At 33.0% G+C, this 27642-nt stretch overlaps 1 protein-coding gene across 5 annotated transcripts; it reads left to right on the top strand.

Annotated features, from left to right (window-relative positions):
- The first annotated feature begins 1025 nt into the window (after nucleotides 1-1025).
- Nucleotides 1026-5233, top strand: LOC139861183 (uncharacterized). 5 transcript variants are annotated; one of them, XM_071849486.1, is made up of 10 exons: nucleotides 1026-1249; nucleotides 1366-1386; nucleotides 2022-2068; nucleotides 2145-2221; nucleotides 2657-2751; nucleotides 2817-2874; nucleotides 4079-4132; nucleotides 4199-4413; nucleotides 4795-4912; nucleotides 5008-5233. In XM_071849486.1, the coding sequence occupies exons 5-10, from the start codon at nucleotides 2689-2691 to the stop codon at nucleotides 5067-5069; spliced, it is 570 nt and encodes a 189-aa protein (XP_071705587.1). In that variant the 5' UTR covers nucleotides 1026-1249; nucleotides 1366-1386; nucleotides 2022-2068; nucleotides 2145-2221; nucleotides 2657-2688; the 3' UTR covers nucleotides 5070-5233. The 5 variants fall into 5 exon arrangements, with proteins under 5 accessions (XP_071705587.1, XP_071705584.1, XP_071705588.1 ...); XM_071849483.1 differs by having other exon boundaries at nucleotides 1966-2068; XM_071849487.1 differs by lacking the exon at nucleotides 1366-1386.
- The last annotated feature ends 22409 nt before the right edge of the window (nucleotides 5234-27642 follow it).

Genomic DNA, 27642 nt, shown 5'->3' with positions numbered 1-27642 from the left:
TATCTATACAATTACGCATAATCTAGCGAGTTACAACGTACAAATGATTAAGTATGTACCTTTCGATACGTACGGGAAAACGGAGTGTTACAGTGTGAAGGTAAACAAAAGTACAAAACCCATCAACATACTTCAACCACCAACAACATCTTCACACACCACCAACACCACTGATATGTTCGTCTCTCTCTCCAAACTTCAACCACCATCCTTCTTGATCCCTTATCCTACTACTAATAACAAGTGTGATTTTTCTCTTCCTATTGGTCCACGTGTCTTCTTCCCTCTCACAAACGTTACTGTTCACCATTTACACACACCACTTTTCACATAGTTTGGCCTTTTAAGTAAAAAAAAAAAATTGGGCGGAGATGTAGCGTGTGAAGGTAAACAAAAGTACAAAACCCATCAACATACTTCAACCACCAACAACATCTTCACACACCACCAACACCACTGATATGTTCGTCTCTCTCTCCAAACTTCAACCACCATCCTTCTTGATCCCTTATCCTACTACTAATAACAAGTGTGATTTTTCTCTTCCTATTGGTCCACGTGTCTTCTTCCCTCTCACAAACGTTACTGTTCACCATTTACACACACCACTTTTCACATAGTTTGGCCTTTTAAGTAAAAAAATAAAAAATTGGGCGGAGATGTAGCGTGTGAAGGTAAACAAAAGTACAAAACCCATCAACATACTTCAACCACCAACAACATCTTCACACACCACCAACACCACTGATATGTTCGTCTCTCTCTCCAAACTTCAACCACCATCCTTCTTGATCCCTTATCTTACTACTAATAACAAGTGTGATTTTTCTCTTCCTATTGGTCCACGTGTCTTCTTCCCTCTCACAAACGTTACTGTTCACCATTTACACACACTACTTTTCACGTAGTTTGGCCTTTAAGTAAAAAAAAAAAAAAAAATTGGGCCGAGATGTAGCTTGTGAAGGTATACAAAAGTACAAAACCCATCAACATACTTCAACCACAACATCATCTTCAACCACCACTGATATGTTCATCTCTCTCTCCAAACTTCAACCACCATCCTTCTTGATCCCTTATTTTTCGACTCTCTCACTCTCAACATAAACCACGGATTCCTTCTTCCTCTCCTGCGATTCAGAAAAAAATTGCTTCACCGATTCCTGCCTTTTCGTATTGTGAATGCGATTGACATAAATATTAGGGTTTCAATTTGTTTCGTCAATTTCAGCCCTTTGCCGTGTTGAAGGTCTGTTACTTTTACTCGGTTTCATGTACAACTTGATATCATACTCTACTTTTTATTTATAAAAAAATGCAATTTTTTTGGCTTCTCGTGTTTTTTTTTTTTTTTTGTTGTTTCAGGTATTGCAACGATTCTTGAGAGTAAATTTTATCTTTTTCTCTAGGTTATTATTTAACTATCTGTATTATGTGTTTAATTATTAGTATTTGAAGTAGCACAATAGTATTACTGATAATGATTTTTCAAATAAACATAGTCAAAGTAAATCAGATTAGATAATCGGATACTTATTGGCATAAAGAAAAAGTAATTTCTGATTATAAATGTAAAATATTAAATTATCATAGATATAAGCATTCTGATTTCAAAGCAATAATATAATCACGATGAAAACGCTCTTCCAGACACCCCTTAAACACATCCTGTTTGTATTGTGCTCATTCCTAATATCATAATCTGTTTGATATGATGACCTAGTGTACATGTCTGTTTATGACTTGCTGTAGTCTTATTGATTTTCTTTAAGAATCCGTTAAAATGTTGTTGCTAAAGATGCCTTATACACAATATCTAATTTTCTAGACAACGTTATGATGAATCATGCCATAATGCTTTTACAAACTCATTTTTCTATATGTTATTTGGACTCATCGAGACAAGTAGAAACATATGTAATTGTAGTGATGTGACTGATTATTAACATGTGTATGTGCTTGCAGCCTTCCCCAACATCTTTTAATGAGGTGTTTAAATGTGTGTTTGACTATATTGACAGCCTTTTTGTGATGGTGCGACCACGGAAACTGCTTTACATGGCTATTGGTAACTATCATATGTAAATTCTACTTTGAATTACTTGCGAATGAATATTTAATGCTTACCTTTTTATATGTAATAGATGGTGTTGCTCCAAGAGCAAAAATGAATCAACAACGGTCTAGGCGTTTTTGAGCAGCCAAAGATGCAGCTGATGCGGTATGTATCTATCTTATCGTATATAGATGACTAAATATAGGAGGCTCAGACAAATTTGGGTTACAGATTAAAACATGTCTAATATATATCAAATATGGTTAAAGAAAATACAAATTGAACTCATTCTTTAGTTTCGTTCATAAATTTTTTTTCTAATTGAGAACCAATTTATTTGTATTGGTGAGATTAGGAGAGATTTATGTTTGCTACTGTTTTTGCAATTGGTAAGTCTTCATTTATCATACATTGTATATATGAAGTGTTTGATTTCTTGGGTTTTTGTGTTAAATTTTAGGTTGTCGCTATGTTTGTTCAATTTTGTCATTTTTTTACGTATGCCAAAATTTATTAAAACTACGGTGAGATTAGTGATGGGTAATTATTTTGAATCTTAGTTTGGAAATTTGGTGACTTTTTGTCTTTTGTCATTAATAGGTAATGTTTGTGTGCTTGAAAGAAGAATAAAGATGATTTTTCATACGGTGAAGATAATGATCAACCACTTCACTATACAGGTTTCAATTTCAAAGGTACTTTTCTTAATCTTACTTTGTGATAATCTGTTTTCGTGTTTACATTTTTTTGTTTAATATAGTTTTCATGGAGCTCTGTCACAAATTTGGATTTTAGGAGCTTTTTTTGGCCAACATCAGGTACATATGTATTGTCACCATCAATTATCGTTGGTTGTGTTTGTTTCAAACAGTTAGTAGTAGTATTACATTAACAACTACAATTCGATTATGTAGTAATATATATTAAATTAAGATGAATATATGCTTCTATTATATAATTAGTTTGTATTATTGTTACAGAGGCAATTTTGTGTGAGATGAGTCCATTGTCTCAACTTAATTACAAAATTGGTTTTGTTTAAGTTTTATCGTTTTCAGTGCATTGGTTGTTTGTAGGTTATTATCGCGCTTTGAGGGCGTTTTTGGTAACTCTTTCGATTGTCATTTTGGTTTATATTGTTTTTGCGTGCTAATAGTATTATAGTTGTTGTATTTTATGAATTAATGTTGTTTTCGTGTTAATTAAATTTGGTTTGTAGCAAAATATTACAAAGACTTTGATTCTAATGCTATTGTTTGTAGGTTGTTGTTCAAGCTTTTTACCACCTTCGACCTTTCTATTGTTTCATGGTAATTTGAGATTCTATCATCACATTTTTGTAGTTCACTTACACTTTTCATATTCATCATTTTGAAAGCTCGGACTAATTCTTTTGACTCTGCACCGTATTTTGAGAATTTATCACCACATTTTGTCGTTTAAGTTATTGTGTATTTGCCGTTGTCCTATGTTTTCTATTTTGTGATCACTGCATGTCAGTTTAGAATGTTCATTTACAAATCTATTTATTTTTTTCTTTGTTAATTTATCAATTTTATTGCTTTGTTTTTCTCATCTCAGGTCTCTTGCGTTTTTCCCTGCAACCTTTCCTGAACCTGAACCCCAATTGGTACATATATATTAAGGTGGGTTAAATTGCCTGCTCAAGAAGAACCTTTTTGTGTCTAACAACAGAATTTCCTCAACAACTTTATCGTTTAATAAACTTATTCCAATGGTATATAAGATACTCCATTTATACTGAAGTTCTTTCTGAATATTCTTTGTGCTCTCTGTGAGTTGTCTTTTGTGTGAAGTTCTGCATGTTAACCAAAATGAGATGTTGCAATGCTGAGCTTGAGTATATATGATGATGCTACATTGCCCACTCATTCTCATTTTCAATTTAAACAAAAAAGAAAAGATAAATGGATTGTTGGAATCTATGATATATTGCTTAAACTGAAAATATATTGCTTATATTGACAGCTGATATGTTACTTTTAATCTCGTGATATGAAGAGCAAAAAAGTAAAGAAATCTCAGAACTGCAATCTGGATTAGACGAGGTTGATGTTCTGGTAATAAGTAGCCCTTTATCTTTGTTTAATGTAAAACCCTTCATGGTTTTGCTTTGTAATGCATGTATGGGATACTTTTTTCAGATACGAAAAATGGATCTTGAGGCGAGAAGTTTGCAACTAGGTGTGAAGGCAATGCTGCTTGCCAAGCTTCGAGAATACAAATATGATCTGACCAAGTTGAAAAGGGAAGTTAAAAAACTTGCTTCAGCTAAATCCAGTCAAACGACACATGATGAGTTACTGGATTCTGGAATGGCTAATGCTTCTCATATGGTAAATCTGCATTCTTGCTACTTCTTTTTCCAAACCTTTGCCCCTCCCTAGTGTGGCCACATGGTGCAGGTTAACAGGTCAAAACAGGTTACTTTGGGTAATTTTGTACATGGTCAATGCTTTACAGCTACCTCTAGCATTTTACTTCGTTTTAAAGTGTTATTGTTAATATGCCTATTACACTTGACAATATCTTAAATTTCTATAAACGTGTTTGATGACAGTAGTGGTGACTGATTATCATTCGCATTTATATCTCAGATTCATGATTGTATGCGTGTTAATCCTTTCAAATGTCATAAAGTATAAGATTGTGATAATATAAGATATAAATGTGTAGCTTTTCTTATAGTTATCTCTTTATATAATATTTTTTTACAGATTATGTTTCTTGCATTCAGATGTAGAAGGTTTCAAAACGTATGGGAATGTTCGCATAACCAGGTGCAGCGATTATGTTTCTGTCACCCACCCTGGACGCTCATTACACTACTCTCAGGTATTAATTAACCTTTTGATAAAGAAGTTTCTCAAAGCCTTAAGTTACACAAATAAAGTTTTTTTTTTTAAAATATTTATTTTATTTTATTTTAGGCAAAGGGAGCAGGATCGGTGCTGAGTTTCTTAACAGTCGTTGGCTCTTTCGAAGCAAATAGTGGAGACTACCAAATACTTTGCCATAACTGTTAGTTTTGATAATCTTATTCTTCTCTTGATATATTTAATTTAATATTTTTTCCTTGAAATTCATATGTTGCAACTGATTATCATAAACGTGTTTTCTATTTTGTCAGGGGTGTAAAATCACTAATAAGCATGCCATGCTTTATGTCCCACGCATCTATACTCGCAGAAGTGTATACCCGCAGAAGTTCGCGAGGCGAGAGGTCTAATGAAAGGACCCGTTCATATAGATTATAAACGATTCACAATAGTTGATTACTTCGCGAGGTATTTGACCTCTATATGATACATTTTACAAACATTGCATTCGTTTTTAAAAGACAAACTTTCTTTACATCTAAAGTTGACGGCATGCATACCATTTCATAATACATCCAACTATAATTGACTTAATTATAATCTTGATGAACTCAATGACTCGAATGCAACGTCTTTCGAAATATGCCATGAATGACTCCAAGTAATATCCTTAAAATGAGCTAATGTACAGCGGAAGATTTCTTTAATACCTGAGAATAAACATGCTTTAAAGTGTCAACCAAAAGGTTGGTGAGTTCATTAGTTTATCATAATTCATCAATTCCATAATTTTAATAGATCAAAAGATTTTCATTTTTCGTTTCAATATATATCTCATATCAGGCATTTCGCACAAACTGCATAGAGATAAAAATCATTCATATGGTGAACACATGATAATCGACATTAACAAAACGTGTCTAGAATATCCCCATCATTCCGGGACTCTCATCGAATATGATAAAATCGAAGTACTAAAGCATCCGTAACTCGGATGGGGTTTGTTAGGCCCAATAGATCTATCTTTAGGATTCGCGTCAATTAGGATTTCTTTTCCCTAATTCTTAGATTACCAGACTAAAAAGGGTGATATTCGATTCGATAATTCAACCATAGAATGTAGTTTCGATTACTTGTGTCTATTTCGTAAAACATTTATAAAAGCAGCGCATGTATTTTCAGTCCCAAAAATATATATTGCAAAAGCATTTAAAAAGAGCAAATGAAACTCACAATACTGTATTTTATAGTAAAAATACATATGACGTCATTGAACAAGTGCAAGGTTGGCATTGAATTCACGAACCTATATTAATTATATATATTTATATGTTTGATCAATATCTGTCTAACAATTTAGGTCAAGTCGTAGTGTATCACAATCCTAATGCTCGAGACTAAATATGAAAAAGTCAACAAAAGTCATATTGATCAAAATGTCTTCCAAAATTTATACATGATTATATAGTTTAAATATAGTCGTTTTATATATTTAAATATTTTTAACAGATTTTATTAAAGTAAATAATATAGTTCTTTTATTAATAAATAAAATTTTATATTAAAATTTATATAATAAAAATATACTTCTATATATCTTAAGTAATAAAATTTATAAAGTTCATTTAATATCATAAAAATAATATGATAGGTATTATTAATGTAATTATATTATACGTAGTAAAATATCTTTGTATCATATATTTATTTGATAAAATAATATTGATAATAATAATAATAATAATAATAATAAGTAAAAGTTGTATTATTTTGTAATAATTATTATTATTCTACTAATAAAAATAACAATAATTATATTTTCTAAAAATGATAAAATGATAATTTTTATTAATATTAATAATAGTACTAAAATGATAATAATAATGATGTTTCATATTAACAATGATATTTTTATTAAAAATTAAAAATAATAATTTTAGTAAAAATGATAGTTTTAATATTAATAATACTTTTAATAATAATAATAGTAAAATAATGAAAACGATATTTTTCGTTTAAATCAATATCTTACAATATCTTAATTTCATCATGATACTCATACTCATTATTTCCTAATCGCTTCGTTTAATAGCTTTTAGTCGTCTTTTATATCGCGTTCATATTAATAATAATAATAGTAATTATAATAATTAGATGTTAATAATATTAGTTTTAATTATAATAATACTAGTACTAATACTAATAACTATTTGAATGATAATAATAATAATAATAATAATAATAATAATAATAATACTAGTTATAACCTTAACGATAATAACGATAATAATAATAATAATAATAAAAATAACAATAATATCTTTTATTATTAATAATAATAATAATAATAATAATATAATAATAATAATAATAATAATAATAATAATAATAATAATTAGGTAATAACGACGATAATAATAATCATTTTTACAAAAATTCAATTGACTATAACTTCTAAACCGTTCATCGAAACCATTCGATATCTAAACGAAAAGTTCTCAATTTTTCGCTAGCTTTCCAACGACATGCATATCATATACCTTATCTTAATAGCATATGTATTTAATTAAAGATTCGACATAACCTATCTAACAACAATAATGAACGTATAAGCATGCATAATCTTATATACTCGAGCACTAGTCAGGGATACACTAATAATATATAAAAGTTAAGTTATGAGGGCTCACGTATCAATATTGAGATTCAATATTGCAGGAAAAGTACGTAGACGCAACGGGGATGATAAACACTAGTTTGACTCGCGAGCAATACTCCCGAACCATACCCATAACCTCCATAGCTATAACCCATAATTTCTTTAGCTCTATCCCGCTCGAAAAATAATTTCGAAATCACTCGGACAACACTCCGTCGTAATATTTTATGTATACTAATATATCTTGAAATAATACGGAGTAAATATATATATATGTAAATCGATTGAGAGAATTTAGAGAAAAATATTTTCAAGTTTCTATGAAATAATGAAACCTATTGAATTCTATTTATAATAGATTTTTGAATTATTAAAGTGAATTATTAAAGTATGAATTATAAAAGTAAATTATTAAAGTATGAATTATTAAAGTGAATTATTAAAGTGAATTATTAAAGTATGAATTATTAAAGTGAATTATTAAAGTTAAAGTAAAGTAAAAATAAAGTAAAGGTAAAGTTTAAGTATAGTAAAAGTATAAAACTATAATACGCGTATAAATATATATAATATTAATTTAAATCGTTATATATATTTAATAAAATAAAATATAAATATCGTTATCTTTATCATACTGATTAAGTAATGAGTTGTCAAAAGTGGTTCTAGATATTTATAAAATTTATATACGTTTTAATAATAAAGTTCTTTTTAAACTGAAAACGTTTTTGTACGTTTGAAACTAAATCAAATAAATATAATAATTTTGTTTTCCAAAACTAAATATATTTAAGAATCATTTTGTTTAAAGGTTAAAATAATGAAAATCGTTATATTATAAAACGTTTTAGAAAAGTAGAATCATATATATTCATAATAGGTTTCAAGTTTTTAAATTACAGTCTGTTGGTGAAGCATGTGATAAAGTCCAAAGGTTAAATAAACGTATGAAATCATCTTAATGAAAAATGTCGAGTTACTTAACTTGTCGATATCCAACATCTAAGTTATTTACACTCCACGTTCTTACTTATAAATCACTTTACCATTTTTCGAATGTTGTCAAGAAGAATAGATTTCTTAAATCACAGTGGACCTCATAACATGGACCCGCAATCATATCACAATGTATATGATAAATCAATCATTTGATATTATCTTCTAATTCCATCGATAAACATATTGAAACAAATACGTTCGTATAAAGTATTATACGTTTAATACTTCATTAATATTCTCAAGTTATAATATATATATATATACATATCTATTTATATATAACGGTTCGTGAATCGTCGGAATTTGGTCGAGGTTATAATGAATGTATGAACACAGTTTAAAATTCTTGAGATTTAACTTAACAAACTATGCTTATCGTGTCGGAATAATATAAAGATAAAGTTTAAATTTGGTTGGAAATTTTCGGGTTGTCACATCTAACATAAGATCTTATCCGTATTTCAGTTGGGATTGAAGATGTGAATGATTTGATAGCTGATTTGGACTATGCACTTAGAACCGGTCCTATTTAAGGTGTTGGTTATACTATTTATTCTCTTGGTTAGTTTATAACGAATGTTGTTTGTTACATTTTGAATAGGCTATCTCATTTGGTTTAGATAAATCTATTTGATGATTGTTTTAGGGAATCAAAAAGGGCGAACTAAACAAATAAGTAAAATGGAAACGAATAATTGTGGGTTCATTCTGATTTAGTACTTTATTTGTTATTATGTCCCTGTAATATTAGTTGTGTTTATGTTTTAGAAGTTTGGATTTAGACTGCATAAAAGGTTAATGTTCGGTTGGATTTAGGAGTTATCAGGTGACTTTTTTTCGTTGATGTTGATGTTATATACATTGTAGATCTAGCTGGTCAAATCAATGCGATTGGTGTTCATATTCCATTTTAGGTTGTGGCGTGCAAATTGCTATCTAGCGTTAAAATCGCATAAACCTTAGAGCATCAACGCGCGAACCCTCAATTCTTGTTAAAACTAACTCTTTGAATCTTGAAGAGTTCGTACCCCGTGAAGAGTTCGTTCCCCGTGATGATGTACCTGCATCAGACGAACAAGGATTTTCTAGCAGCCTTCTTTGATCGTTCTCTTCCCATTGGACGTTGAATCGCATCGTCTCCAAATAGCTCCTGGAGGTTGTTTAACCAATCTTTCCTGAGATTGACTGTTTGGTTTTCGTCAACCATATCATTGTTTTTATCTTCCAGTTCAAATTGTGAAGATCTTCTTCTACGCACACCAGCTCCACGAACTGCAGGTGGTGTATACCACTTTGGCTTGTTCTTCAAGAATTTTCAAACATCCTTGTAACCCCACAACTTCACTGCCCGTTGTTGATATCTTTGCACCGTTAAGTTATAAACGTCTTCCTTGTTTCGACCGCTACGCCTTGAGTTACGTTCTTCTTCATTATATAAGGCCGTGAAATCTTTGCACATCTTATCCATATGACTCAATTTCCCACTTAATTGATCATCATTTTGTAAATAACCAGAATCGTTATTGTTAAACTTATTACGAACTCTAGTCCAAAATGTCAAAGCACTTTGTGAGTTACTATGAACTCCATCTTCCAAACAATCAATCCAACATGATGCCAACCAAATTTCTTCGGGCGGAGTCCACAATTTTTTAATTTGTGGTTCTTTTGCAACTTCTTTTCCTTTTCGTTTATGAGTTGTTCGGACCCATACTTGTGGTTGTTGCGTTTGACCCACAAATTTCTTCAACTTCTTCATTAATTAGAGGCGTAAACGTTGGTTGTGATTGTGACCATGGTTGCGTATTTGGAACTTGAAATGGTATAATACCCGGTAGCGAGAATTCAGAGAATTTTGATAGATATTGTTGTTGAAATGGTTGTTGAAATGGTTGGTGAACTTATTGTTGAAATGGTTGTTGAAATTGTTGTTGTTATAGAAATTGAGGAAAAAATGCCACATTATTGAAATCGTCAAGAAGATTTTGTTGCGGGACATATTGTTGAATTTGTCGATTACCTCGAACATTTTGCGGGGAATTTGAGCTCAAACTGGACATATTTGGTGACCCGAATTTGTAGAGATTACCGGAACCGGAATCACTTGGATCGGGATTTTGAAACATGGTTATGAAATAGGAAATATTTTAGAAAAATTTGTAGTGAAAAGTGATATAAATGAGAGTGTTTTGTGAAAAAAAATGGGATGAAATGTATTGTAATAATAGAGATATAAAAAATTTATTATTTATAAAATTAATTGCAATTTTATTAATTTTGAAACGGCTATTTTCTGTAAACTTCAACGGATCCATTTTCGTGTTGGTCAATCAGAAGCAACCATCGATTGAAACACGTTGTAACGACCCGCCAAAATCGCCATTGACGCGATACATTATCTCTGGTCCCATTGCGAGGTATTGACATCTATATGATACACGATGATGATTTTGAATGCAACGTCATTTGAAAATATGCCATGAATGACTCCATGTAATGTCTTTTTCAGTTAGCAAATACACAGCGGAAGCTCTTTTAATACCTGAGAATAAACATGCTAAAAAGTGTCAACTAAAAAGTTAGTGAGTTCATAGGTTTATCATAAATAATGATTTCAGTAATAGTAATAGACCACAAGATTTCAGTTTCCATAAATATACATACACCACAGTGTATAAAAAGCATTCTATAAGTTGTGGGCACCCGGTAACAAGCCTTAACAATAATAATGAGCACCCCTGATATAAATAACGTGCACCGAATCAAGTGCGATAATAACCTCGAAGTACTAAACACCCGCCCACTAGCTCTAATGTCTAGTGCAGCATCCTGGGTGGGGATGTTAAACCCGATAGATCTATCTTTAAGATTCGCGCCTACCAGTTCATAAACCAATAGATTAATGTTACCAAGCTAGAGGATTTTTGATAACCTCGAAGTACTAAACACCTGCCCACTAGCTCTAATGTCTAGTGCAGCATCCTGGGTGGGGATGTTAAACCCGATAGATCTATCTTTAGGATTCGCGCCTACCAGTTCATAAACCAATAGATTAATGTTACCAAGCTAGAGGATTTTTTATTCAAACCCACCTAGAATAAAGTTTAGTACTTGTGTCCATTTCGGTAAACATTTATAAAAATAGCGCATGTATTCTCAGCCCAAAAATATATATTGCAACAGCAATTAAAAAGGGATCAAATGAACTCACGATACGATATTTCGTAGTAATTATGCTTATGACCGCACTGAACAAGTGCAGAGTTGACCTCGGATTCACGAACCTATATTCAATTATATATATTAACACATATAATGGTAATCAAATAGTTTCATATATTAACACATATAATGATATATATAATTTGACTCGGTCTTCCGGTTGATATCACGAACCTATCCATATATAATATATCAATATGTTTTCATTTTAAAACAAACGTTATATATATATATATACTTGTTATACTTTTAATATTTTGAATATTTCCTTAGTCCGTAGTTAGCATTCCGATGTTAGTAATTCAATTTTTAATGGTTCATTTTTAGATGTTTAATATACCCGCAATAAACAAAACCCCCAACGAAATAAATAAAACCCCATCGTATATGTATTGGTCGAGATTAATCTTGACCCATGGTACCGGTGTTGTCAAATGACGTGTTGCGTACATAAAGTACCGGTGTTGTCAAATGACGTGTTGCGTACAAACACGGGATCTTATGATTAATCTTCTCGTATTGTTTACGGGTGATCCTGAACCATATAAAATTGAATTATAAGTACATATATATAAAATATCATGTTATCTTAGAAATATGTGATTTATATCATTTTTTTCCAATTGATCCCGTAGTTGAAATGATCTAGGATAACCAATTTTGTTTCGGTCATAGTTTCTTCGTTACAAATCCGTTTTCGTTGATTCAAATTGCCATCTTCTTGGATCGAGTTCTTCTTTAAGACTATGAACTGTAAATACCTTGGTTTGTATTCAAAATCATACGGCATAAGTGAAACATTAGTGAAACATATGAAGTTAAACATTTTTGTTACAACAAAATCATTTAATGACCATTTTTCTAAAAATACTTATACTTTGAAAAACCAAGTTTTACCTTGTTAAATTAGTATATACATAAGTTATATTACAGGTCTTGAAGTATTTTAAAAGTTAAGTTAGAAGGATCTATTTAGTTTGCAAACAAGTTTGAAAACATTCAAACTATGTTCTTGTTGTTAAACTTTTGTACCACAAAATAAGATAGCTATATATATATGAATCGAATAAGGTTATGAACATAGATTCTACCTCAAGTTCCTTGGATAAGTTTGCTGTAAAAGAGAAGTAAGAAGCTAGAATCAAAAGGGTGATGGAAGTGGATGAAAGATTGGAAGTAAGTTGGTGTTCTTGGAAGGTTTTCTTGAAGTGTTTTTGTATGGTTTTCTTATGGTGTTTTAGTATGGTTTTTGAAGCTAGATCTTTATGGAACTTTGCTGGATTGTTATGGAGTTTAGAGAGTAAGAAAGAGTGTGTGTTTTTAGTTAAGAGATTGAAGTAAAAATGAATCAAAAATGATGATACATATATACTCCTAAAAATGTGATCTTTAAGGATAACATGACAAAATTCTAGTTTGTATTTTTGTAATTAGTCTTGCAATGATTCAAAAGTAATTACCTAGCTCTAAGGGCATGAATAATGGCTGGTTAGGTGGTGATTTTGATGTGTATTTACTATTAGTAAATACGTATAGGAGCTAGGTATGATACGAGTACAAATACTCTAAATATACGTATAGAAATTTTGTGAAAAATGGAATGAGGATTCAAATATAGCTATCTTTTGTGAATACACTTATATGATTTTATGTATTTAAGTTCTTAAAAGTGATTAAATACATTACTTATACAATATATGTATAAACATTATAGTCTTAAGTATTTAAGTCAAATAACGTTACGTATAGTTATCGTTTTGAAAACTTAAGTTAGTAGTTTCAAAATATACTTATAACTTGTTGTTATTAATACAAAATGAGATATTAAAACATTTATTAATCATGTTAAATATGTATATATACATTTATATACACAAACGTATAATTATCATATATTGTATAGTTCGTGATATCATCGGTCAAACTAGACGGTCAAACGTTGTGTAAAACTCTTTTTGGAAATATAAGTCTCGACAATTTGGATTGCTTATCATGTTGGCAAGGTTTAATTTATGTAAATATTAATCTTTTAAGTATAGAATGATCGAAAAAGTGCGGTCGTTACATTACCTCCCCGTTAAATAAATTTCGTCCCGAAATTTTAGAATTGTACCTATTTTGCGTCATCGATAAACAAGTGTGGATACTTTCGTTTCATCTGATCCTCTCGTTCCCAAGTAAACTCGGGACCTCTTCTAGCATTCCAACGAACCTTAACAATCGGTATATTGCTCTGTTTGAGCTGTTTAACTTCACGGTCCATGATTTCAATTGGTTCTTCGACGAATTGTAGTTTCTCGTCGACATGGATTTCTTCAAGAGGAATGGTGAGGTCTTCCTTTGCAAGACACTTCTTAAGGTTTGAGACGTGAAAGGTATTATGTACTCCGGCGAGTTGTTGCGGTAACTCGAGCCGATAAGCTACCGGTCCAATGCGTTCGATGATCTTGAACGGGCCTACGTATCTTGGGTTCAATTTACCCCTTTTGCCGAAACGTATTACACCTTTCCAAGGTGACACCTTTAGCATAACCATGTCCCCGACCTGAAATTCTAATGGTTTCCTTCGGACATCGGCGTAGCTCTTTTGGCGACTACGGGCTGTTTTTAATCTCTCCTTGATTTGCACTATCTTCTCAGTCGTTTCATGTATGATCTCGGGACCAGTTAAATGTCGATCTCCTACTTCATTCCAACAGATAGGAGATCTACACTTCCTTCCGTACAATGCTTCGAATGGCGCAGCTCCAATGCTCGCATGATAACTATTATTATACGAGAATTCTGCTAACGGTAGATATTTATCCCATCCGTTTCCAAAATCGATCACACATGCCCTGAGCATGTCTTCGAGAGTCTGAATCGTTCTTTCACTCTGTCCATCGGTTTGTGGATGATATGCGGTACTCATATCCAACCGAGTTCCTAGTGCCTCCTGTAGTGATTGCCAAAACTTTGAGGTAAATCTACTATCACGATCGGATATAATGGAAATAGGTATTCCATGCCTTGAAACAACTTCCTTTATATACAATCGTAATAGTTTCTCCATTCTATCCGTTTCCTTTATAGGCAAGAAATGTGCAGACTTGGTGAGACGATCAACAATCACCCAAATGGTGTCGTATCCCCAGGCAGTCTTTGGTAACTTCGTGATGAAATCCATGGTAATACCGTCCCATTTCCATTCTGGAATTTCTGGTTGTTGAAGTAACCCTGACGGCTTCTGGTGTTCTGCTTTGACTTTGGAACAAGTTAAACATTCCCCAACATATGTTGCAACGTCTGTCTTCAAATTAGGCCACCAATAATGCGTCTTAAGATCTTGGTACATCTTTCCAACTCCAGGATGTATCGAATATCTTGTCTTATGTGCCTCGTTCAATATCAACTTCCTTAATCCACCCAACTTCGGTACCCAAATACGATTTGCAAAATATCGAATTCCATCTTCCCGCATAACGAGTTGCTTCGCATACTTCTTCATTATTTCATTTCCTATATTTTCTTTAGTAAGTGCTTCTCGTTGAACTTCTTTGATTTGTGAGTTGAGATTCATGCGAATTTTTATGTTCATCGCTCGTACTCGAATTGGTTCTCGTTCCTTTCTGCTTAGTGCGTCAGCCACCACATTCGCCTTCCCGGGATGATAACGAATTTCACAATCATAGTCGTTTATTAACTCGACCCACCTACGTTGCCTCATGTTCAATTGTTTCTGATCAAAAATATGTTGAAGGCTTTTATGATCAGTAAACACAGTGAATTTAACCCCATACAAGTAGTGTCTCCACATCTTCAATGCAAACACGACTGCTCCCAATTCTAGATCATGCGTCGTATAATTCCGCTCGTGAATCTTCAATTGTCGGGATGCAAACGCAATTACTTTCTTTCGTTGCATAAGAACACAACCAAAACCTTGTCGCGAAGCGTCACAATATATTTCAAAATCATCGTTCCCTTCAGGTAACGATAAAATAGGCGCCGTAGTTAACTTCTTCTTCAATAATTGAAATGCGTTCTCCTGCTCCGAGGTCCATTCGTATTTCTTCCCTTTTTGCGTTAATGCTGTCAACGGCTTAGCTATTCGAGAAAAATCTTGAATAAACCTTCTATAATAACCGGCTAAACCCAAAAATTGGCGTATCTGTGTTGGTGTCTTAGGAGTCTCCCATTTTTCAATGGCTTCAATTTTTGCTGGATCAACCTGAATTCCTTTGCTACTAACAACGTGGCCAAGAAATTGTACTTCTTTCAACCAGAAAGCACACTTAGAAAATTTAGCATAAAGTTGTTCTTTTCTCAACAACTCCAGTATCAACCTTAAATGCTCTTCATGCTCTTGCTCACTCTTGGAATAGATAAGAATATCATCAATGAAAACGATAACAAACTTATCTAAATACGGACTACAAACTCGATTCATGAGGTCCATGAATACAGCTGGCGCATTCGTCAATCCAAACGGCATAACCAAAAATTCGTAATGACCATAACGTGTCCGAAAAGCAGTTTTCGGAATGTCCTCTTCTTTGACGCGAAGTTGATGATAACCCGATCTTAGATCGATTTTCGAATAAACACATGATCCTTGCAATTGATCAAATAAGTCATCAATTCTCGGTAGTGGATACCGATTCTTGATAGTTAACTTATTTAATTCACGATAGTCTATACACATCCTAAAAGATCCATCTTTCTTCTTAACAAACAAAATTGGAGCTCCCCACGGTGAAGTACTCGGTCGTATGAATCCACGGTCCAGTAATTCTTTTAACTGACTTTGAAGTTCTTTTAATTCGGACGGTGCAAGTCTATATGGCGCACGAGCCACTGGTGCAGCTCCTGGTACTAAATCTATTTGAAATTCTACCGATCTAAATGGAGGTAATCCCGGCAATTCTTCCGGAAAAACTTCGGGAAAATCTCTTGCCACAGGCACGTCATTGATGCACTTCTCTTCCTTTTCGACTTTATTAACATGTGCTAAAATAGCGTAACATCCCTTTTCTAAACACTTTTTGGCTTTCAAACAGCTAATGAGTTTTAGCTTTGAATCACCCTTCTCTCCGTAAATCATCACCGGCATTTTATCCTTACCAGGAATACGAATTGCCTTCTTGGCACAAACAACTTCCGCTCCTACTTTGGACATCCAGTCCATGCCGACTATTACATCAAAACTTCCTAATTCTACGGGTATCAAATCAATCTTAAATGTTTCTCCGGCTAAATTTATCTTACAATCACGACAAATTTTATCGGCTTTAATTAGTTTACCATTAGCTAACTCAATCATGTACTTAGCATCTAGAGGTAATGATGAACAATTCAATTTAGTGTAAAAATTTATACACGCGTAACTTCTATCGGCGCCAGTATCAAATAAAATAGATGCTGATAAGTTATTAATGGTAAACGTACCCGTAACAAGCTCCGGGTCTTCTCGTGCCTCTCTAGCATTAATAACAAACGCTCTTCCACGTGCAGGTCCGCCATTCTGATTCGGGCACTGACTCTTATAGTGACCTTGTTTTCCACAACCAAAACAAGTAATGGTAGCCAAAGCAGTTCTATTTGCGTTGGTGGCAGGAGTCTTGTTGCCATTTGTAACGAGAGCCTTACAATCTTCCGCAAGATGACCTTGTCGATTACACTTGGTGCATAACACACTACAGTAACCAAAGTGATGTTTGTGGCAACGGTTGCATAAAGGACTTTGTCCTTTATAACCAAAACCTGAACCACTACTCGCACCTTTTGTGGTTTCTTGTTTCTTATAAGGTTGTTGTTGGTTACCTCGATCATAACTTCCATTCCACTTTTTCTTGTTTCCCAATACCTTCACCTCAGTATTGAATGCTTTCTTGTCCAAAATGACCTGATCCATTAGCTCGTTCGCCATGGTTATAGCTTCATGAATTGTCTTAGGTTTCGATGCTGTAACATTTGCCTTGACCTTTTTGGGCAAACCAGCTTTGTACATTTCAATCTTCCGTTCTTCGGTTGGAACCAATTCAGGACATAGCAAAACTAATTCCATGAATCGCTGGTTGTAGTTGGTGATTTCAGTACCAACCACCTTCAAACTTCGTAACTCATCTTCTAACTTAATAACCTCATTCCTTGGACAATACTCGGTGATTATCATTGCTTTGAATTCTTCCCATGGAGTATCATAAGCTACATCTCCTCCTACCGCCTTCACATAATTCTTCCACCATGTGAGTGCACTATCTTGTAAAGTGCACGATGCATACTTGGTCATGTCTTTTTCATCACAACCACTGATTTTAAACACCGTCTCCATCTTTTCTATCCATCGGGTTAAACCGATAGGTCCTTCCGTTCCACTGAATGATGATGGCTTGCAAGCTTGGAACGTCTTGTAGGAGCATCCTACACTAGGATTTGGATTAACTGCAGCAGCTCTTGCAGCCTCAACCCATAACATTCTGTCGTTCACTCGCTGGTTGATGAGTTCCTCGAGTTCTTGTTCCGTCATTCGATTCAATCGCGCCATTTCCTAATGAAAGAAAATAATTATTCACATGGATTATTATAGATGTAGTGTGTATTTATAGTACATTATAGCTTATTAATAATATGAACTAGGTATTATTATAAAAGCCTTTTCTTCTTATTAGCGTTTTATAATTATATCTTGGGTAGTACCTACCCGTTAATGTTCATACTTAATAGCTTAGTACAGAATCAATTACTACAATCTAAATAATACTTAACCATGGAAAATTATTGCATTTCATACTTCAATATTTTACATATGCTTATCTTACATCGAACATTAAGCAAACCACACTATTAATATTATACAAAACATTATTCGGTTCCATGGTTTGACACAGCAGCGCATCGTTTGATCTATTTTCTAGGACGTTTAGACACAAAGATTTGCTTAACGCTTATCCTAACTGTCTGCCTATATTTTGGCTGTGGGACTGAAGAACTGGATGCCGGGACAGAACGAATAGGAATAGCGGGGATAGGGGTGGTAGTGTTGAGTGGAATTGGTGCCACATCATTCTCATTAAACTCGGGATTTGGATTTTCTAATTCATTAGCCTTTCGTTTCTTTCCTAGTTCGAACTCGTCTTTTGTAATTTCCTGTATTTCTTCCTCGGGTTCACTTTCCTCCTCGGGTTCACTTTCCTCCTCGGGTTCACTTTCCTCCTCGGGTTCACTTTCCGGGTTCTCTATAGTTGGTTCATCCGGAATTTGTGAGTCTTCCCCAAGGATATCATTTTCGTCATCGGACAGGTTAATGACTGGAACGCCATCTGAAGATTCTGATTCGGAGTCGTTGATTGTGATAACAATTTTTGAGCTCGACATCTATCACACAACAACTAACCCATTAGTACTTATATAATATTTACATATAAATTTTAACCAACAGTGATAAGCAATGGTTTTTAAAATCAGACCCGGTCAAAGTCCAGACTTTACTAATGTATCCTAACGACTTCTCGGTTAGACACACTAATGCAAACCTGGTTCGCTAAGACCAACGCTCTGATACCACATGTCATAACCCGTCCTTAACCATAAGAACGTGTTAGATAACGTATGATTTCATTGCGAGGTATTGACCTCTATATGAGACATTTTTGAAAGAAAACTGCATATATTATACATTACAAACCATAACCATTTTTTTGTACAAGCTTTAGACAATAAAAAGATGATTATCGTTTAACGATAATCTTCGACTTACAAACTTTACAAATGATAATAACAACACGATTTCTAGCATATTTTACAACACACGTCCTCGGATATGCAGTTTTATTTTTGACACAAATATGAGTACGCATGATCCTGCTTAGATTCAACATAATGCAGCGGAAGCTTTAATTATCACCTGAGAATAAACATGTTTAAAAACGTCAACATAAAGTTGGTGAGATATAGGTTTAGTGCGCAGCAATATATATATATAGACCACAAGATTTCGTATATAAACATTTCAATAAAAATATTCTAAGTGGTTGAGCACTTGGTAACCATACTTAACATTTTCACGTCGCATATTCCCTTTATTATGAAATCTTACTACACCGTACCAAGTGTAGTCACGAAACGAAGTACTGTGCAACCGTTGAATACTGGTCGTCCAGTCCGGTTGGGGTTGTCAGGCCCGATAGATCTATCAACAGGATTCGCGTTTACAATACCGCTGTAAATATTAGTTACCAAGCTACAGGGAAGTATGCCAGTGGTACAACTCAACGTAGAATATATTTTTCAGTTACTTGTGTCCATAATGTAAAACATAAAATACATGTATTCTCATCCCGAAATATTTAGAGTTTAAAAGTGGGACTATATACTCACTTGAGATGACCCGTCCCAATCCATAAGGACGAATACAATAACATATGATTACATCGCGAGGTATTTGACCTCTATATGATACATTTTACAAACATTGCATTCGTTTTAAAAGAAAAGCTTTCATTTACATCGAAAGTTGACAGGCATGCATACCATTTCATAATATCCAAACTATAAATGACCTAATCTGTCATCTACTTAAATATAATCTTTAATGAACTTCAACGACTCGAATGCAACGTCTTTTGAAATATGTCATGAATGACTCCAAGTAATATCTTTAAAATGAGCTAATGCACAGCGGAAGATCTCTTTCAAACCTGAGAATAAACATGCTTTCAAGTGTCAACCAAAAGGTTGGTGAGTTCATTAGTTTAACTTAAACAATCATTTCCATCATTTTAATAGACCACAAGATTTCAGATTTCCATTTCTCATAAACATACGTCCCATGCATAGAGACAAAAATATCATTCATATGGATTGAACACCTGGTAACCGACATTAACAATATGCATATATAAGAATATCCCCATCATTCCGGGATCCTCCTTCGGACATGATATAAATTTCGAAGTACTAAAACATCCGGTACTTTGGATGGGGCTTGTTGGGCCCGATAGATCTATCTTTAGGATTCGCGTCAATTAGGGTGTCTGTTCCCTAATTCTTAGATTACCAGACTTAATAAAAAGGGGCATATTCGATTTCGATAATTCAACCATAGAATGTAGTTTCACGTACTTGTGTCTATTTCGTAAAACATTTATAAAAGTTGCGCATGTATTCTCAGCCCAAAAATATAAAGGGTAAAAAGGCAAATGAAACTCACCATACTGTATTTTGTAGTAAAAATACATATAACATCATTGAACAAGTGTAGGGTTGGCCTCGGATTCACGAACCTATATTAATTATATATATTTATATGTCGGTCAAAATTTGTCTAACAATTTAGGCCAAGTCATAGTGTACCACAATCCTAATGCTCGAGTCTGACTCAACAGTATAGTAACACGTTATATTACCCATGCTCAGTTAAAATTCTAGTAAAAGGTGACGTGTGAAACAACGTAACACAAATGGTTTCATAATCATAAAATAGTATTTTAGTATTTAGAGAAAGTCAACACGAAAAAAAAAAAAAAAATTAACTGAAAAGTTAACGGGAAAAGTCAAAGTTCAAGGTCAAAAGTCAAAGGTTAAAATAAAAACGAGGTCGCATGCAAAAATACAATATCTTATACAACAAAATGATTTTTCGGTCAAACATTACTAAACGGCCACTTCAGCGATTTTTAGAAAAATTATCGGAACTCCGATTGATAAACGGTCACAGCCTTTAATTTCTCGTTACCACAAAGATATAACATGATTTTTGGCAAAAGTAAACACACATCAGGCCGACCATGACAACTGATACAAAACTGACATTTTTAATAAAAAGGTTTCAACTCTTTTTAGAATTTTAAAATGTGACCAAACAGTCAACTTTGTTGATTTTTAGAAAAATCGTCGAGACTCGAATTGACAAACGGCCAGAGTCGTTTGTTAGACCTTACAACAAAGAATTCAGTGGTATTTTTGTTTTAATCTGAAACAACGCAGATCAGCGAGAATTTCAGTTTCCGTATCGACGTTTCATCAAAATTTACAAAACTTCTTTTACCCATAACTTGACAACCGTTCAACGAAACGAGACGTGCTTTATATGAAAATTCATCTACTCGACGAGTAGAATCCAAATAACCACTTTTTATTACTCAGAAAATTAGTTCACTAATTATCATTAGCAATCTTAATTACGAAATTAATTGTTTAATTCATAACTTTCTAACCGTTCATCGAATCCATTCGATATCTAAATGAAAAGTTATTAATTTTTCGCTAGCTTTCCAACGACATGCATATCTTATATCTTATCTCATCCCTAGTATAACAACCTTTAAGATTCAACATAACCTATCTAATGGTAATATCAAATATACAAGCATGCATAATCCTATTTTCTCGAGCACTAGTCAGGGATACACTATTAGTATGTAAAAATTAATTTAGGAGTACTCACGTATCAATATTGAGATTCAATATTGTAGGAAAGGTACGTAACCGCAACGGAGATGATAAATACTAGATTGACCTCATGAGCATACCCTCGAACATTACCCCTAACCTCCAAAGCTATAACACATAATTTCCTTAGCTCTATCCCGCTCATAAAACCAGTTTTGAAAACACGCGAGCAGAACCTCGTCGTAGTATTTTATGTGTAATACTAATAATAATAACCTTAATACTACTAATTAAGATTAATAAGAATATTAATCTTAATATTAATAATAATATTAATAATAATTATAATTATATATAAAGAGAGATTTAGAGACAAGTAAATATATGTGTGTATATCCGAACGAAACTCGATAGATTTATAGATGTGTTCAGCACCCTTAAATCATGCGATTGCATGATTGGCAAAAACCAGCTCATATGCACTAGTTTACTACACCGACACTCATTTGCAACATTGTTATAAATATATAATATTTAATATATATATAATATTTAATCTTTAGAATTAATTAAATATTATATTATATTTACGCTCATGGTAAAAATATAATTTTTACAAAAATGACACGGTCGTGGTCTCACGACTCATGTACCACTTTCGGTTTTTCGGGCGCACTTTCGTACGTTTAGAAAACTAGCCTTTTACGTTACGCGACGTGTACCTTTTACAAAAATTAGACTTACTTAAAAATAAATTACCTTTATAAAAATATAACTTATAAAATTGAGTGTTGTGGTCATTTCCTTCTATAAATTAAAGTCTCTTTGTTTGTCAAAATATTTTATTTTAAATTAAACATTTTTTGACAAGTACCTTTATTAATAACTAGACTTAAATTAATTAAAAACTAACCCACTCAAAGTGTAACTTAATCTTTTGAGTGTTTTGGTCATTTACTTTTATAATTCATACCCTCGTTAGTTATCGAAGTATATTTAATAACATTAACTTAAACCAAAACGTCTTTTGACTAAATTAAAATATATTTATAATATATAGGTTTGAAATACTTTAATAAAATATTTAGATTTTAATTATATTTCAAAGTATATTTGAAGATCGTTTATGATATTATATCCTATAACGTTTATACTTTAAAAAAAATATAATTTCCTTATGCGTCAACGTTTAGTTTGTTTTCCTTAAACTTTCTAAATAATATAACTATATTCCCAAAGTTTCTCTTTCACTCTAAATAATAGGAAGGTTAACTAGTTAACGTTTATATAGAAAGTCGAACAGAAAACTCCACTAACATTTGGCTAGTTCCCGTTAATTGACACCTTTGTCTTCTTTTATAACTCACTTTACCATTTTCCGAATACGGTTAATAATAAGGGTTACCTAATTCAAAGTGGACCTCATAACAGATACTCTTAATCATAATTCAATGTATCTGATAATTCAATCATTTGATATTATCTTTTAATCTCGTCGATAAACTTACATCGAACAAATACATTCATGTAAAGTATTATCTATTCAATACCTTGATAGTATTTCCAGGTTCATAAAATAGATCTCATAGCTTATAATCATATCCACTAATTCGTTCGATGTTTTATATAATATATCTCAATTTAATAAACACACATATGTATATGTATATATAATTGTTCGTGAATCGCTAGGCATGGTCAAAGGGTAGTTGATTATATGAATATAGTTTTCACAACTTTCGAGACTCAACATTACACATTTTTTCTCATCGTGTCGGGAACATATAAAGATTAAAGTTTAAATTTGATCGGAAATTTCCGGGTCATCACAGTACCTACCCGTTAAAAGAAATTTCGTCCCGAAATTTGATAGAGGTCATCCTGGCTAACAATAAGAATGTTATTATGACGAATGTAAACTGATACATAGAGTTTTATCATCAATGAGTAATATAGATAACCCAATTTGATTATGCGAAGAGTATAAGTGAAGCTATCGCAAAAGAGTGAAAAATGAATAAATGCAGGTTTGACTTAACCGACGGCGTGTTCAAGATTGCTTTCCGAAATTTAAGGAATTTAGAAGAAATCTTCATAATAAGATTTGATTCTTCGGTAATTAAGGAGATTTAGATCTTCTTTGGTTGAACGCGATAATCTGCTTCGATTGTCCTGTCGGATATTTCCCTATAAATCCGCGTTCTCCATTTCCTTACGACTCACACCCTCTATTCTTTCTTCCTCAATTCATACTTTGAAATATTCGTTAATATGCTCCATCCCATCCTGATCCTTGATATCCTCTTAACGTTCATATCCGTCATTCTTCTTTTTAATCTGCCACCAGAAAAATCTATTTACTTTTACTATACCCTAGGGTTTATAGTGTTTTTAGTTCTCCCATGTCTTTACGTTGCTATATGCATCGATATATACGGTTTGTAATTTTTCGGGTTGTTGCTATATTTTTATATCTTCCCTGATATTTCGATGTCCCTGCTTCTGTCTTCTATAATCATCATCATCCATAGTTAATGCTCTCTTCTATTTGCTGCGGTTTATACCCCACATTTCCATTTCGAAGCTTTGTCCTTTCGTTTCTTCTTCTTGCGATTAAATAGCTCTTGTAATGGTCTGGAATTCATATGTATGGATTTAAGAAGGGATATAGTAATCGTTCTAAGAAGGAAAGGGTAATGGTAAATCCTGAATTGTTAAATTACCAGAATACCCTGAAAAAGACCGAATCATCAAGAAATATTTTCTTGATATGTTTAGAGATTAGATAGAATGTCAGAGTCGTGTAAATGACACATGATGACGGTATGTTCTGTGAATCATCACGTTTCATTAGAAACTCAACATGAATTACTGCAATATAATGACGTTGATCAAGTGTCATTATATTATACTAACTCATGCATCAGTTCCCAACACTACTTCAAAACATTCATATTTAATTTTTCAGAATTTAGAAACTAACACAGTTTCTTTTATGTTGCAGGTATTACGGAGAGATAGATGATCTCAGATAATAATCGTTGTGATAATATCTCCAGAAATATGGAGAATATGTATAATGAAAGATACGAAGATATCTTATAATATTTAGAGTGAGATGATGATGAAGAATATCTGTCTGTGAAGGTTTAGAATAAGAAGTAACGTGTTTGCTAACGAGTTCAGCAGGCACTGAATCATTTGGATCCTTTGAAGGCAGATTCAGTCTCTGTGATTTGTCCACGGCTTCCTTCATACTTTGCTCAATCCGTTTTTCAGTACCAAATCCTTTCTTTTTCTGAGCTTCACCAACTCACTATCTTTTATCATCAAACTTTTGACCGTTTAAACCATCTACCATTTTTATGTTTCCTCTGCATTTAATGCTATAATATCCGAATCTCTAGTTATCAATCCGAGGTGGGTTCAGAAGAATCGTGTTTTAGATGATTAAACGCTGGTGGTAATATGGTGAAATATGAAAGGTTCCCCAGTAATGATGACGAAAGGGCAACGTATCTATCGGGGTTATAATAAGACTGGTCCGACTGAAAAATCGAAGTTGACTTGCTGGAGCTGTGACAAAATTGGCTACTTTGAAAAGAAATCGCAATGTTGTTTTTGCTAATAAATGATAAAGAATTTGACGCAGGTACATGTTAGATTATAACTTTGGTTTCGAGAGTTTTTCAGGTACAAAACTTCGGGTAACGTGTGGTTGGATCATCATCTCGATTGTTCATTATTTGAAATGTCTTCCGGAATTTAGAAGGGTTTTAAATGCAGATTGTCATAGTCAGTATCCAGATGGTGAAATCTTCCTGAATCTCGAATGATTTTCATATTCCTCTGAGTGTTATGATTAAAAGTGATGTTCTATCACAGTTTTGAAGTCAAAGTATAGTTTTGGAAAGAAAAAAAATATAAGGATCTAAGAGTGATGATTTCGGTTGTATCTCGAGTTGAATTCTGAAATTCCCAAAATCAGAATATGTAATTAGATTCGAATGAATATGATTGTTTTGATTTCTATAGAAGAATGTATATTGGTATAGTTGATGATTGTCGAATCAGAATTGAAGAACGTAACATATTAATTGTGATTTTATATATCTCTCGGGTATTACCTACCCGTTAAAAAAATTTCACAAATAATATTTTGAACAAGAATTTTTTTTTTTTTTTTTTTTTTTTTTTTTTTTTTTTTTTTTTTTTTACAATCTTTATGAAAATATATGTGGGTATATTTTCTTCAAATGTAATACAGATTCAATGAGTTAATATCATACTAAGCTCATTTATTTTTCAGCTTGAATTAAAAATGAATTTTCTCTACAACATTAGAGATTACATAATCATTGCGGAGTATTTCACTAATGAAATCAATACTTCAATATTTATATGTATTTCCTTAGTGAATCATGCTGATGCTCATAGAAGTCTTGCTAACTTCGCAAGATACGAATGTTGTCTTCCAGTAAGTTTCGAGTACATCGATGATGAAATTGTAGAATCAAACATGTTATTGAATGATACACTTGGTTTATTATGAAGTTGAATTCATTGATTTGAAACGGAGATTGTAATTAACGATGGTTAAGTTGTTAACGAAGGATGTGCATCATAGCATATTAGTAATATGAATTAACCGGATAGTTAAGTTCCATACATAATAGCTTAGTACAGAAAGATGTATTATGGTTTCAGATTTCATATACATTGAATATATATAAATCCTCCTGAAAGAATGAGTTAATACTTCATAGCTCGTTGATACAATATACTCGTTGTTGATTCGTAATGATTTCCACAGTGATTTCTTGAACTGGCGGAGCTTGTGATGTTAGAGATGCTGACGATTCTAACGATATTGACATCACTGACTGGGTTGGTGAAGCTAAGGGTACTGCTGATGCTATTGGTAAAACAAGTCTAGCTTGTAAACCGCGCACCATTCTTGTCAGGGTTTCGATTCTTTCCTCTATCATCTCTGTTCACTCAACTGGTTTATCGTTAAGGTTGAGATAAATAATCTCTTAAGATTTTAGAGATTACATAATCACCGCAGGATGTTTCTCCGATGAAGTTATGAATCAATACTTCATCGTTTGTTGTTGTTGGTACTCCTTGGTATCTTTGGTGCGTGTAACGTTGATATCCGATATACAGGTTGGAATAATGAGGTGTGTGGTGCAGATGTGATTGTTGGCGGTGGTAATGATTCTGTTGATGTTAGTAATGGTGGTTGCTGTTGATGCCGGTGATGCTGCTGGTGCTTTTAGTACTGAGGCTTGCGATGTGGATGTTACTGGCGGTACTGGTTATGTGGCTGGTGCTGCTGATGGTGTTTGTAATCCTCGCACCGTATTCTCCAAAGCCACCACCCGAGCACGAAGCTCGTTGACTTCTTCTATCACACCGGGATGGTCAGCAGTTCGGACGAGCGGATAGATATAATCTAGAATTTGGTGTAGTATATAATCGTGACGAGATAC

The sequence above is a fragment of the Rutidosis leptorrhynchoides genome, chromosome 8 (genome assembly GCF_046630445.1).
Source record: "Rutidosis leptorrhynchoides isolate AG116_Rl617_1_P2 chromosome 8, CSIRO_AGI_Rlap_v1, whole genome shotgun sequence".
In the NCBI taxonomy this organism is placed as follows: Eukaryota; Viridiplantae; Streptophyta; class Magnoliopsida; order Asterales; family Asteraceae; genus Rutidosis; species Rutidosis leptorrhynchoides.
Note: the sequence above shows the minus strand (reverse complement) of the source record. Positions and strands in the feature narration are given on the sequence as shown.

Excerpts from the sequence above, each read along its gene's own strand:
- LOC139861183 (XM_071849487.1), top strand. The coding sequence starts at position 2,689 with ATGATTTTTCATACGGTGAAGATAATGATCAACCACTTCACTATACAG. Across the intron at positions 4,133-4,198 it reads TGGATTAGACGAGGTTGATG|CATGTATGGGATACTTTTTT; the intron begins TTCTGGTAATAA and ends TGCTTTGTAATG. Across the intron at positions 4,414-4,794 it reads TGGCTAATGCTTCTCATATG|ATTATGTTTCTTGCATTCAG; the intron begins GTAAATCTGCAT and ends ATTTTTTTACAG.